General features: G+C 40.4%; 1 protein-coding gene across 3 annotated transcripts in view; it reads right to left on the bottom strand.

Moving 5' to 3' along the window:
* Positions 1-283: 283 nt before the first annotated feature.
* The window catches only part of PCGF6 (polycomb group ring finger 6), a 28,679-nt gene continuing 14,722 nt past the window's right edge, over positions 284-14,240 (bottom strand). For 2 of the 3 annotated variants that reach the window (XR_012463531.1, XM_074158950.1), the window contains 2 exons: positions 7,976-8,062; positions 284-1,918 (listed from right to left, as the gene is read on the bottom strand). Coding sequence is in view for 2 of the 3 variants with exons in the window: in XM_074158950.1 (XP_074015051.1) it covers positions 1,862-1,918; positions 7,976-8,062 (144 nt within the window). In the remaining variant the exon portion in view is untranslated. The remainder of the gene's footprint in view (positions 1,919-7,975; positions 8,063-14,240) is intronic. The other variant, XM_074158951.1, reaches the window with a different exon arrangement.

The raw sequence follows: 14,240 nt of genomic DNA on the forward strand, positions 1-14,240 counted from the left end.
CCCGTGTCTATGTTGAAAAATCATCTTGACATCTTTACTGAGCTACTGCTCACTGAAATCCTCATTAAAATGAGAGTCCCAGAATTTCCATCTTACTCCAGCTCACGATACCGCAGTTGGCTCCAGTGGAGATTCTGGTATTAAATTACCCTTCACCATTCAACATCCTAATTGAAATTTGTCATTCTAATTACCCCTCAGCACATCCAGCAGTTTCAATATCAACCGCTATAATTGAGGCCGACGTAGGGAGCGCGGCATGGAAATATGAGAGCTCAATTTTAAATTGGCTAAAATAAAATTTATTTTACTGTTACAATATATAATCTCTTATCAACACAACTCACAAAGTGTTTACAAAATAATATCATTTTCTGCTGCATTTTAAACACTACTTTTATACAAACTTTAAAGGTAAAATAGGAATTTGTAGCTAGAAATGTTTTTGTTACATTTTTTAGAAGCATCACAAGAATTACTTCAAACAAAACTTTTGTTTTCTTGTGGTGTGATCTTCACAGACAAAACTGAATGTTTACTGTAAAGACCCGAGGAAGGATTCATGAAAGCTTTCTTTAGACAAAGGATGCCAGTGAGCAAGTGCATTTGAGCTGACTGAGGTGCTCTGAAACGCCTCACAAAGGAATCTCCTCCCTTTCCTTACGCTGACTATAGGGAAGGGAGGGAGCAAACAGTAGCTTTCATGAATCCCCACGCCGATGACCCAGTACGTAGTATAACATAACATACAGAGCTCTGGTCCTTAACGCTGTGCAAGAGACCACGGAAGTCTTAAAAAAGAATAAATTTGAAGTATTAGAGTTGTCACAAGCCCTAGTATTTTAATATGTTAAAATTAAAGTTACCTAATGTCCTCTGTGAATCTGGCAGTAAGAGGCAAGTATTACATTACTCAACCCTGCTCTCCACTACAACACACTAATACACATTAGGAGAGTGGAAAAAGCTACCATTTTCACTGCTGCTAGAAAGGTATGTGCTAAAGTGAAAGGACTTACGCTCCTGCCAGTCAAGTCACTTGGCAGATTTTACACGACAGCAGAATCAGGCTGACAGTGATTATTTTACATACAGCAAGCAGGTAGAAAGAGGTGCTACTTATTTTCTTTTCATGCATAGTTTAACCAGCTTACAGCCAGCTCATCTCCGTTAAGATTAGAGATGCATGATCCACCATTTGGTTTAAGCCAAACTACCAGCAAAAATATTTCCAGTGCAAACAAAATTGTTTTTCTTCAAGAAAAACAACTACATTTAATGCTACTTCTCAAACAACAATGCTTACGATGCGTCATTTTCTACCTATTTTGGTCTGAATTTCTAAAGTTCCCCTCCTCTCCCCAAATCGCATCCGAAGACAGATGATCACAGTACACTTTATTTTTTTTAGGCAAATGACGGTCTCCTCCCCAGAGTAAATTATACCGCCCACTGAAGATCATCCCTGAGAGCACTGTTCTAGCTAGACACTTAGAAAGTAAGCAATATCTCATATCTTAGAGGAAAAAAAGGCTGCTCACCCCGTGAGAACTTGTGGTTTTAGAAAGTAAAAAAATGCAGCTACTCTGAGCATTTAAATTCCCTGAGCTGAGTGAAATTTGAAGACAGTAATTTGTAACAAAACGCATAGCAACATCTACAGCTGAACTTACAGATGCTGTAATTTTTTGCAGTGGTAAAGTCAGACATTAAATTAAATCACAAGCATACAGCAGTTGGTGGTGGTTCCTTTTACTTCCTTCCTGTCACAGGAAATACGATGGGCCTTCTTTGGTGAAACACAGCAGTGAAGAAGCTTGATGATTTGGGATTCTTTTGCCTTCTGATATTCTAGCAATCTTTAAGTTACAGTCAGTGGAGACACTACCAGGCCGTAGTGCAGTACAAGTAAACCATCCTAGAGAGAAGAGAAAGAAACCGGATCATCACACCACTTCACCTTCTACATGAGGCATCTCCTGGTATGACCGTCACAGCATGGCAGAACCTCAGCTTCAATCTCATTCCCCATTTTAAACCATGTCCCTTCCATATGGCGAATGCAAGTTTTGAAGTATCAAAGCAAATAACTATATTCCCCTCCCCTCGTCGAGATGGAGAAGGGTGTGGAGGGAAAAAACAGTAAGTAAAATCCGGTCTGGTACTTTGCTTTTATTTTAAAATTATAATGGAATTATCTTCATACCATTGGCTCTCATTTACAACTCATGCTGCTTTCCACATGATACTGTGGGGCAGGAAAAAAAAAGACATTGAGGGGCTGGAGCAGGTCCAGAGAAGGGCAACGGAGCTGGTGAGGGGTCTGGAGAATAAGTCTGATGAGGAGAGGCTGAGGGAGCTGGGGGGGTTCAGCCTGGAGAAAAGGAGGCTGAGGGGAGACCTTCTCGCTCTCTACAACTCCCTGAAAGGAGGCTGTAGCCAGGGGGGGTCGGTCTCTGCTCCCAACTCACAGGCGATGGGACAAGAGGAAATGGCCTCCAGTTGCCCCAGGGGAGGTTCAGATTGGAGATTAGGAACAATTTTTCCATGGAAAGGGTTCTTAAGCCTTGGAATGGGCTGCCCAGGGAAGTGGTTGAGGCACCATCCCTGGATGGATTTAAAAGACGGGTTGCCATAGTGCTTAGAGACATGGTTCAGTGATTATTTTTTTTTTTTTTAATCAGTTAGGTTGATGGTTGGACTAGATGATCTTAAAGGTCTCTTCCAACCTAGACAATTCTACGATTCTGTAAGTAGTTCTAGAAGGGGCTGCAAAAAGCTGTACTGGAAGAGACCAGACTACTACTACACATTTATTAAGTAATGAATACAAGGGATAAAGAAAAAAAATCAAAATCTATTAGTTTATTAAGTCATGTTTCTTCTCTTCCAAGACTGCTCCACACAATAAAAAAACCTTTCACCTGTGAAACAGGACACTTCCTGACTCATTAGTCTTATGTATGTCACTTGACACACAGCTGCTGAAAGGTCTAGCACTTAACTCTATTCCCATTGATCCACTGGGAATCTAGAGGTATTTATATAGACAGGCCTTAATCAAAGTTTTCTTTTGAAGAGAGAAGTGCATTCATCACAACTGACGTGTGACGGTGGTACGGTGACTTCAACCATATTTCACTTCTGATGTTTTTGTCTAGTAACATACAGGACCCTAAGACAACAGATGTTCCAGAGAAGTTACACCGTTCTGTGTGAGGGGGTATAGTAGCACATCAAAAAAAAGAAAAAACACAGCTTTAATTAAAATGTTAATTAAAAATAAAAAAATATATAGTATTAAGATTGTCATCACTTTACAGGTTCTGTACTATAATACAGTAACAGTTGAAAGCACTATGTTAGTCTAAACACAGTGTTTTGGAAGAATATTTTTTTAAATAATAACTTGTTATCTATGTAAAAACGCTTTTGACTCATTGGTGTAGCCTCAACTGCTCATATCTCTGAGCCATTTTGCATTGGGAGAAATTTAAGATTAAAAAATTGATCTCAAAAAGACTCAAGAGGACAGAATGCATTTTTCCACGTGCAGCTCCATGACATGCTTTTCCTTCCCTTAATTCTTTTCAGACAGTGCCTATCAACACCTCTACGTTCTGTCTGGAAGATGACCTCTTACTAGAAAAATAGCCTTGTTTTGCCTCTTGTGCCACAAAGCTCTTTCAGCAGAAAACCACCCTAATTGCTCCTGTGCATAATTATTTTACTCTCTCTTCTACCATTAATTTCTTTCTCTCTCTGGCATCTAAATGGTGCTACTGGAAACAAAGCTACTGTTCGGGGGGGGAAGTGCAGTATGTTATTTTCAAGGGATTTTCAAAGGAAAAAGAAAGACTAAAAAAGTACAACGGCATTGGGTTACAAGGTGAGGGTTACAAAGAGAGCGTTATAATCTGCAAGACCTCTGTGCCAGGGACATAAAGGAAGCTACTCTTTTTAGCTTTTCCCATGTGTGAGCTTATTATAACCATCAGCGATGCAGAGCTCGGAGAAGGCCAGTTTCAAGCGAAAATAACTCACAGCTTGGATCACGTTGCATTTGCGCAGCGGAGGGGAGGAAGGCAATACAGCAAAGAAATTATATTTCCATATAGTTAACAACAGCTTTCCTTCCTCATCTACTTGATCAAACTCTTAATTACAGGCAATCTCAATGCTTGGTAACAAAACTGAGTCTTTTAAAATTTCGATCAGCATCTTCGATCTCTCCTTCCAGTAAATTCCACCAGTTCTACACTTTTAAAAATTAAGCCAAGTTGCTCCTTCTTATATAAATTTCGTACAGCAAATTTTTAATGTGTTTGCCCTAAACAGAGCTAGAAATCCTATTTCCGGCTAATTAGAAAGATTCAACCAACGACCTAATTTCAGAAATGTTAAAATATCCTGAGATCTACAAGATTTATTCCTGAATTTTTTTTAGCCTTCTATCAACTACTCAGAAACCAACATGTTAATTGTTTACATTCAAGTGCTAAAATAAGTTGCCTGTTTACTCCAATTAAAACAACCCAAGCAGGCTACTATGAGGCCAGTATCAGGAACCGATCTTCCCACACTGGCTGGAAAGGCCCATAGTTATTCAGAACAGCTAAAACCCTGGTACCTTGCACCTATAGGAGCCTTTCACTTACTGAGGCTCTAAGGCATCACTACACATTTTTATTTGGCAGGAAAAAAAAACACCCTCCAACACCCAAAACCTTCACAAAACAACCTTGAGCATTTAAAAATCAACAAGGAGAAGTAAAAGCTCCAAAAAAAATTACAGTGATTATGTCGCAGAAAAATAAATCCCACACAACATATGTCATGCTGCATCGCAGTGGAAGAAACTCTTCCAGTGTTAAGTGCTGCCAAAGAATGCATGTTAAAATTAACGTCTTCAACAAGGAGAAACTTACCTTCATTTTTTAAACCACAGGATCACCAAATGATATGGAGTTGGAAGGGACCTCTGGAGATCATCCAGTCCAACCGCCTGCCAATGTAGGTCTACCCAGAGCAGGTTGCACAGGAACATGTCCAGGTTGGGTTTGAAAGTCTCCAGAGAAGAAGACTCCATCACCTCTCTGGGCAGCCTCTTCCAGGGCTCTGCCACCCTCACAGGAAAGAAGTTCCTCCTCATGTTTAGATGGAACTTCTTATGTTCAAGTTTGTGCCCGTTCCCTCTTGTCCTGTCCCTGGGCACCACTGAAAAAAGACTGGCCCCATCCTCCTGACACCCACCCTTTCAGTATTTACAGGTGTTGATCAGATCCCCCCCTTCTCCAGACTAAAAAGACCCAAGTCCCTCAGCCTTTCCTCATCAGAGAGATGCTCCAGGCCCCTCATCATCTTTGTAGCCCTCTGCTATACCCTCTCCAGCAGTTCCCTCTCCTTCTTGAACTGGGGAGCCCAGAACTGGTCCCAGATGGGGTCTCACCAGGGCAGAGCAGAGGGGGAGGGGATTATTCTTCTTTCTCAGCAAAAAGAATAGCTGCTGACATGAATGAACTTGCAAATGAAAAACATGATTCAGAAGAAAGTTATTCTTCTCCTTTAACAGTGACTGTACTCATCCAAATAAAAAAATCCCAATGTTTATTCCTTTAAATGACTTTGTATTGCGTGAGTAGTTACTGAAGCTATTTTCTTAGCACAAAGCATCTACAATGAACCTCAGAAACTGGCAGATGACAACGGCTGTGTGGAAGGTGTTGCAGCATCCTAGTGGGAGCTGTAAGGGGTATTCCAAGCTCCAACACTGGTTTGGAAAGGCTGGAAGGTTTTGATGGCACAAGATGCCCTTGGAGCTTAATGTAAAATCCATCAAATGTTCTTGCATAGCTGTAGTGTCACTGGTCAGGACAATCATGTCCCTCATTGAGTTTCAGGTTTCGGTGAGAAAGAAACACCCTTACTATTTTTTGACATGACCTATCCATTATTAATTTTTTTTTCCTGGATAATTATCTAAAAAACATTTTCCAAGGTATTTTAATCCTAGAAATGCATACTCTTGATTTCTGCAAAATAATATAATGTAAGACTATAAAACATGAAAATATGTCACAATTACTTCAAAATCAAAAAAGAAGCAACTGTGGAATTGCAGTGTTCCTACTTGTAACTATTTAGCATCCTAAAAGGTTTCATAACAAAATGAAGAAAAATTAAGGATGAACATGATCTTTCAAATTTCCTGGAAAAATGACTATGAAAGCACAAGACTTCACAAAAGCAAAGACCTTTTTCTATTTGTTTGCCCAAGAGAGCAGGCTTGCTAGAATTCATCACTAGCATACTGATTTTGTAATAATGAGACTTGACACATCACTGGAGAACGTATCCTGAGACAATTGTTCTCTTTGTGGAGCTGCTGACTGGTACTTCGCCACTAAACATCAATCAGGCAGACCCAATTCTGACAAGAAATGAAAGACACTAAACTTCAACTAGGCAGATCCATTTCTGACAAGAAATGAAACCAACGCACTTTTCCTTGAAGTGCTTCTCCAAGAGCGTTTTTCATAGATGAAAAGCTTTTGTGCCGAGATGAAGTCTAAAAGCATGTACATCTGACTATAACCCTGGACTAAGAAATAAATCATCCCCCTGCTATTTCCTGAAGCTTTTAGTAGAGGGCACTTCCATCACTATGTGTTGATTGCTGTATTTACTTACAATGCTTCTAATGTAATGAGTTCAAGTTTGTTACCAGCGCCAGCTTCCTCTCGGTTTCTATCACCTGCTTCTCAAAGCGGGCTAGGTTACATTTTCTTTTATTCTTCATATTATTATATAAACAGCTAAGACATCAAGTATGGCATTTATTCCTTTTGATTGCAGAAACTGAGGTACACACCACAAGCCTCAAAGATTTTTTAATGTCTGCCAACACTAGCATGAGCCACCTACATCTGCCCTGACTGTAGGATCCCTCCTCGTTACTCAAATCGGTTACAGCTGACAAAATGTCCAAGATACCTCGAAATCAGCTTTCCACTTCTCACCCCTGACACAGAAAACCTCTTGTAGCATGAAAGGGCTCAGAGGAAATTTAAATGTGAAAGATTGTGCATGCGTGTCAACAGACAAGTCAAGAGAACTGAATTTGCTACTATTTTAGCCCTTCTGCCATCCGCTTAGATTGCTTTCCAAATAAAATCCAAATCCTGAATTTTCCCATTGTATTAGATTAAACATTAACTTTTCAGACTTCCAGGTTTAGATTAATATACAGTTTACCATTCATCACGATTTTACATCTATATCTTACTATGCACTGGGCAGACTCTTTTTCATTGGTTTTGCTGCACTTCGAAAACGGTGTGATCACCCCTCCCATTACAAAGATGCCTGAAAACATTCCCAGGGAAATAAAAAAAAAAAGCAAAGCTTTCTTATTTGCAGAGCCAGCAGCACTTAATACAGTAAGTTATCAACATGAAATAGTTGGGTATACACTCATACTGTGACCAGGACCGGTATAACAGGCATCAAGCATATTAATAGCATTCATTACTCTCTCTCTTTGGTTTGTGCTTTTATGAGCAAGTTTATTCTCCTGACCCAATCAAAAGGCTGGCCTTATTTGGGATGCTTTAGTCCTTTGGTTTCTTGCAGAGATGCAATCACCAGGGAGGAAAACAAGGAATGTTAACTGAAAGAAAGGCTAGTAGAATTTATCACTGATAAGATAGCAACTTGTTTTGGAGTAGGAAAAAAAAAAAAACCACAAACAAGAAAAACTTCATATCCAGAACATCATTAAACCATCAAGAACACTCTCAGCACACGGTCTGATTTTCAACTGTAAATAGTACAATATAAAAAACCATTTTGCATAAGCTGGAGAGATTTTCAAAGTGACTTCTTCAGACAAGTTGGTGTTACCTGATAGCTTAAGAAAGAAATCTTCTATTTTAAAACAGAAAACCTGGAACAAAACCACAGCTGCCACACGTACCTGTACTGCACTCTCTCCTATGGCTTGACGAATTTCCCTCAGTGTCTGGTAGTGTTCAAGCAGGTGATCACCACATATTATGTCCACCTGGGAAAGAACACAAACCTGGTCAAGGTCAACCTACCTTTGGACTAGCAAAATGGTACCTACGCTCTTTAAGTTTCATTAGAAGAGTTCAATTCTAGTATGTTGGACACTAAAGACATCTCTACCTTTGTTGTCCAAATGTATTTAGGATGTATAGCCCTACTGTACTGCTTTAATGCCTCCCACCCCATGCCCCTGACCTGAGGCTCACTTCAAGAACAGAGAGGGCAGTTTATTGTTTCACTCCCAGTTTGGTGTGTCCACTGAAAAAAAGCTGTTTAGTAGTAGCTGTGACGCATTTAATGGGAATTTAAATGATGTATTAAACCGATCCCACAAACATCTAGAGTCATTGGAAGAGTGGCTGGAGCTGCCTGGCAGAAAAGGACCTGGGGGTGTTGGTCGACTGTTGGCTGAACACAAGCCAGCAGTGTGCCCAGGTGGCCAAGAAGGCCACCAGCATCCTGGCCTGTGTCAGGAACAGCGTGGTGAGTAGGACTCGGGAGGTGATGGTCCCCCTGTACTGGGCACTGGTGAGACCCCACCTCGAGGGCTGGGTCCAGTTTTGGGCCCCTCACCACAAAAAAGACATTGAGGGGCTGGAGCGGGTCCAGAGAAGGGCAACGGAGCTGGTGAGGGCTCTGGAGAATAAGTCTGATGAGGAGAGGCTGAGGGAGCTGGGGGGGTTCAGCCTGGAGAAAAGGAGGCTGAGGGGAGACCTTCTCGCTCTCTACAACTCCCTGAAAGGAGGGTGTAGCCAGGGGGGGGTCGGTCTCTGCTCCCAAGTCACAGGCGATGGGACAAGAGGAAATGGCCTCAAGTTGCACCAGGGGAGGTTCAGATTGGAGATTAGGAACAATTTTGACACAGAAAGGGTTCTTAAGCCTTGGAATGGGCTGCCCAGGGAAGGGGTTGAGGCACCATCCCTGGAGGGATTGAAAAGACGGGTTGCCATAGTGCTTAGAGACATGGTTTAGTGATGGTTTTTATCAGAGGTAGGTTGATGGTTGGACTAGATGATCTTAAAGGTCCCTTCCAACCCAGACAATCCTATGATTCATTCATCAGCTGCAAAAGAGAGCAAGTTGTTTGTACCACTGACAGAAAATGAACCATTGCTACTCTCATTCTTACCTGGAGTAAGAAAACACATGAATGAGTCTGCTTAATACGACTGTTTGCAAGAAGCGTTCTAACAGAAAAGAACGGCTCACTGTATGCCCCTGTCAGCAATTACTTCACACAGTCCTCTTTCAAAATGCAATCAATATTTCTGTGATGGCAAGTGAAGGGTGTACTCAGCAACGACAAGCAATGTCCTCTACTGCAGCTAAACTATGTCACTGATGTCTGCAATTCCGGGGGAGGCTTTGTTAAGTAACTGCTGATGAAAACAGTAATTTTGGGGAAAAAAAGAAATCACAATGAGGTATTCTGAATTCCCTGCCCCGACTATTATGAAAAATAAGCTTCTTTATAAAGTTACAATGAATTTAATGTGCATAGCGTAAATCCAGTCTCTAACATTCCCAATCAGAGCAGTCGACACAGCCCTGTGTCTCTCTCAACTGCAGCCTGGTTACAGTTTCCTTAGAAGCAAATTCCAGATATGGAAATGAGAGGCTCTCGTCTGTGAATTACAATGACAAAACCTCAAAATTAAAGTTAAGAGCATTGGCAATGAGCTGTCCCACAGCTTTCTGCGAGGAAAGCGTCTAATTTCTGCTACTGCAGTAGTCGGGGAACTTACTGCAATATCATTATGTATTCTCTTACACAGCCGCTTTCCACACTAGGATGCACTCTGTGCTTCTGCTGTTCAATCCCCCTGGATTTAGGCTCTTCTGCGTGCTGACCCACTAGCTCTCTCCTTCTTCATGAAAAGATTTAGGAAGATTTATGCCTTGTGCTGGCAAATCACATTGTTCTAGGAATCAGGAACATGGGAATTCTTCTACTCCTTAGAAGCTCAAAACGGGCTAATTTACTTCACCATCTGCACAGTATGAGAACGATGTAGAATACTCCATTCACATGAATTTGAATCTTAATGTGCAGAAAATATAAACTGCTTAGTATTACTTCTGGTTTTAGCTTCTAGGAGGAAACCAGCAAGTAAAACCTAATCTGGACATAACATTAAATGTTGATTAGATATTGATCCATAGATACACACATGTATATATATTTAACATCAACATTTGAAGTATTTAACACAGAACTTGAAAGAAATACATTTCTTTTTCTTTTTGAAAGCTGGTTACAGTTATTTCTGCTGTTTCCCATGCATTATAACCTCTACAATTATTACTGCAGAAAGACAGATGTCTGCTTTGCTTTCCAGTGATATACGAGTTTAATTACTTTTGCTTTATAAGCTTACTGTTATAATTTTTATACCCTAATGCACTGAAAACAATCCTGCTTCCACTGAAACATATATACACACATTTTATATATTCTACAGAAATAGAAAATCTATTTGCCCAATACAGGATGCAGACACAGCGACAACTACTGACAACCTTTCAAAAGAAAATCAGAATGCTTGTTTGAAAATATCCCACTAGTGACCTTGCTGCTCCAGTTTCAAATAGTCATTAAAGTCATTATAATCATATAGTCATATATAGTCATTAAAGATGCAGTCTCTTCTAATAAACTGAGAAGAGTTTTTCACATTCACCATTTCAGAGTGCTCTGAATACCAAATACCTAATCTCCTCGTGCCAGCACCAAAGCCTGAATTTCTGCCTGCTAATTACTATGCCAGGATTCATTCCATAAGGACAAGAGAATAAGGGCACAATGAAAAACAATCCCAGTTTAGTATGAAAAATCAGTTGTGAAATGTGTCTCAGAGGAATACTTGCGCCATACAGGAATTTAAATATTCCATTACAAAAGAGGCACACAAGTCCTATGAATTTACTACAATTTCAACTGACTGGTAAAATTGAAGCCAACTAGTACTGATAGCGAGGGAGACAGCAGTAAATATAGTTTGACCTTGAAAGGAAACTCGAAGGTGCAGCTGCTGAATACTCAGTCAATTCTGTTAAAATTCTTATTAAAGTAGCCTTTCCATTATGACATTTATTTTCTTTAGGTGGCATGTTTCCTGTTAGAGCTATTTCTCTAAAAGCCACAATAACAGAAAATTATAAATTGATACTCACCAAATAAGAGAGTCATAAAAATGGAAAGCTTTCATGTAAGGGTCATCCCACGAAAGATTCATCCCAAGGGGGAATTTGGCCCAGAAAGCAGTAGAACTCAAACAATAGTTTCTATGCCAACCCATATTATCCAGGGAAGGACCAGGAAAACACAAAAGTTGACATGAATATTCAGGGTATGAGTATTCAGGGTAGTTATTCAAAAAGCAGGCAAAGCTTTCCATTTCCTCTAGTTGCTATTTACTTTTCAAAGGTACCAGATACACCTAATTCCAGGGTCTAAGACTGGCACAAAGAAACAGAATCACAGAATGATATGGGGTTGGAAGGGACCTCTGGAGATCATCTAGTCCAACCCCCTGCCAAAGCAGGGCCACCCAGAGCAGGTCGCACAGGAACATGTCCAGGTGGGGTTTGAATGTCTCCAGAGAAGGAGACTCCACCACCTCTCTGGGCAGCCTCTTCCAGGGCTCTGCCACCTTCAAAGGAAAGAAGTTCCTCCTCATGTTTAGGTGGAACTTCTCATGTTCAAGTTTGTGCCCGTTCCCTCTTGTCCTGTCCCTGGGCACCACTGAAAAAAGACTGGCCCCATCCTCCTGACACCCACCCTTTCAGTATTTATAGGCATTGATCAGATCCCCCCTCAGCCTTCTCTTCTCCAGACTAAAAAGACCCAAGTCCCTCAGCCTTTCCTCATCAGAGAGATGCTCCAGGCCCCTCATCATCTTTGTGGCCCTCTGCGGTACCCTCTCCAGCAGTTCCCTGTCCTTCTGGAACTGGGGGGGTTCAGAACTGAACACAGTGCTCCAGATGGGGCCTCACCAGGGCAGAGCAGAGGGGGAGGATGACCTCCCTCGACCTGCTGGTCACACTCTTCTTGACGCACTACACTGAGCGCAGACTGTCTTCCAATCTTTCCCCAGGCTGCAGTTTACACACACGCTTTCAGGAATGTACATCTAATTATGGAACACTTCTATTCCATAAGCTACATTAATGCACTCAGACCAGCCCAGTCGCAAGTTGTTCAGCAGTCTCTCTCCTGTCCTTACAGAATGAATGGCAAGAACAGATAACGATGCCACAGGATGACTTGAAAGGAAATAACACCTCAAAGAAAACCCATTCTCTCCTCACCCTTCAGTACAACAGAAATTATACAGATGTCCATCATATATCAAAGCCAAATACCTAATGGATTCCAAACACCATTGCCTGTGTTTAGCTCAAATTAAACATTAACTACTTATCTATTATTAGCATTTCCAGTTGCTCAAAATGTATTTTCACACCCCCCCCAACAAATTCCAGCAAGAATAGTCAGAAGAGACCTTGTAATTAGAAATATATATATAAGCACATACAGAAAATTAATCATTGTCCAAAGCATAGAGATCAAAACAAAGCACCAGAAAGAGTAAACTACAGCTTGTCAGCTGAAGTGGTAGATAAAAATAAATGAAGCTTTAACCTTTTAGATAAACTATGAAATTTGATTCAAAATCAATTTGCAAACTCAAATACAGTAGTCTCAAAATAAGTTGAAGCCTGAGATTAGGAAAAAAGAAAAAAGGCAGCAGCTTCAAAATTGCTTTTTAGACTTTTGTATATACTGTCACATGAGTCAGATGGCTTATTTCACATTTTCATTAACCTCAATCCAACCCACTTGTGCAGGTTAATGAAGAAGGGCAAACATTAGCTACTATTGTACATGAACAGGCAGTAGTTCAGGAGAACGGGTAACACACTTTCTATCGCTTGGCCACTAAATCAGTTGTTACAGGGAACAAATAAAACATTCTCAAATACTTTTGCAGACCATCAAAGTAAGCTGATATTCAGTAGGAACTCACTGCAGTCACAAAATTACCTACTGTCCTTACTAGAAGTTTCAACAATGAAACCAACAATGCAATCAATAGACTAAAGAGACTGTGCCCTCCTTAGAAGCAAATCTTTTCAAGACCCAGGTAAGGCACAATTAAACAGTGTGGCAGTGAGGTTTCTGTAGATAAATGTGGAAAAAAATACTGCAAATGCAGTGCATTTTAGCTCAATAGTGCCTGAAATGTTCATTTCTGAAAGAAATTTCCTAGCTTCCCAAGGAAATCTAGTTCTTGGACTCTAGTCCCAAGTTGAGTGCACCAAACTCATGACATTTTATACAAAAATGGATTATTTTAGATAACGAAGAACTGGAGATAGTTAGAAATGAAGACTGAAGAAGTAATATTTAAAAGAAAAGATTGTTGTCCTAAGTTAATATCTATTTCTTCTTTAACATACTTTGGGGAAGCCTGCAGGAAATGATGAACCGCTGAAGTCCTCAACTCTCTTCCAAATTTCCACAGCAAACTAAAAAAGCAGCCAAGCACCCTCTAGATTTATATTATTTGCACGTATGGTTTACAGTCTATTTCCCTAAATTCCTCTGCCTGTGCTAATTTATATTCAGATTGTCCCTAATTTTGTTTTACAATTTCTGTTTTATTAGCCATCCTGGGAAGCTGGAGTAAGACATGATTCATTAGGCTTATTATTCTTCAACGACATATCTGACACCTATTTCACTTTCTGCATGTTTACCAACTAACCATCAGCTTCAGTTCTGCACCTACAATGAGAAGGTGACAGCTCAGTACACACATTCCTTTAATCTTAAGTCCCCATATGACAAAGACATTATCAACCAGGACAGGGAAAATAATTCCTGCTTCATTTCCCCAATTCTCTAATCTTTTAAAAATAAGTCTGAATATTTTCAAGAAATCAGTCATGATTCGTGGCATGAAAATTGACTACAGGTTTCCAGAGACCAAAAGAATATTCACTGAAGGAAAAAAAAGGGGGAAGCAGATCAGTTAAGAGTGGGGAAAAAAAACAGCCAAAGTATCTGACTGTAGAGGAAAGCAGATTTAACATTTCCTCCAGACAGGCAGGGCTTGCACAGAAGAGACCAAGAGATCAGAACTAGCCAATGATCGTGCCTTACTCCA

This window comes from Numenius arquata, chromosome 15 (genome assembly GCF_964106895.1).
Source record: "Numenius arquata chromosome 15, bNumArq3.hap1.1, whole genome shotgun sequence".
NCBI lineage: Eukaryota > Metazoa > Chordata > Aves > Charadriiformes > Scolopacidae > Numenius > Numenius arquata.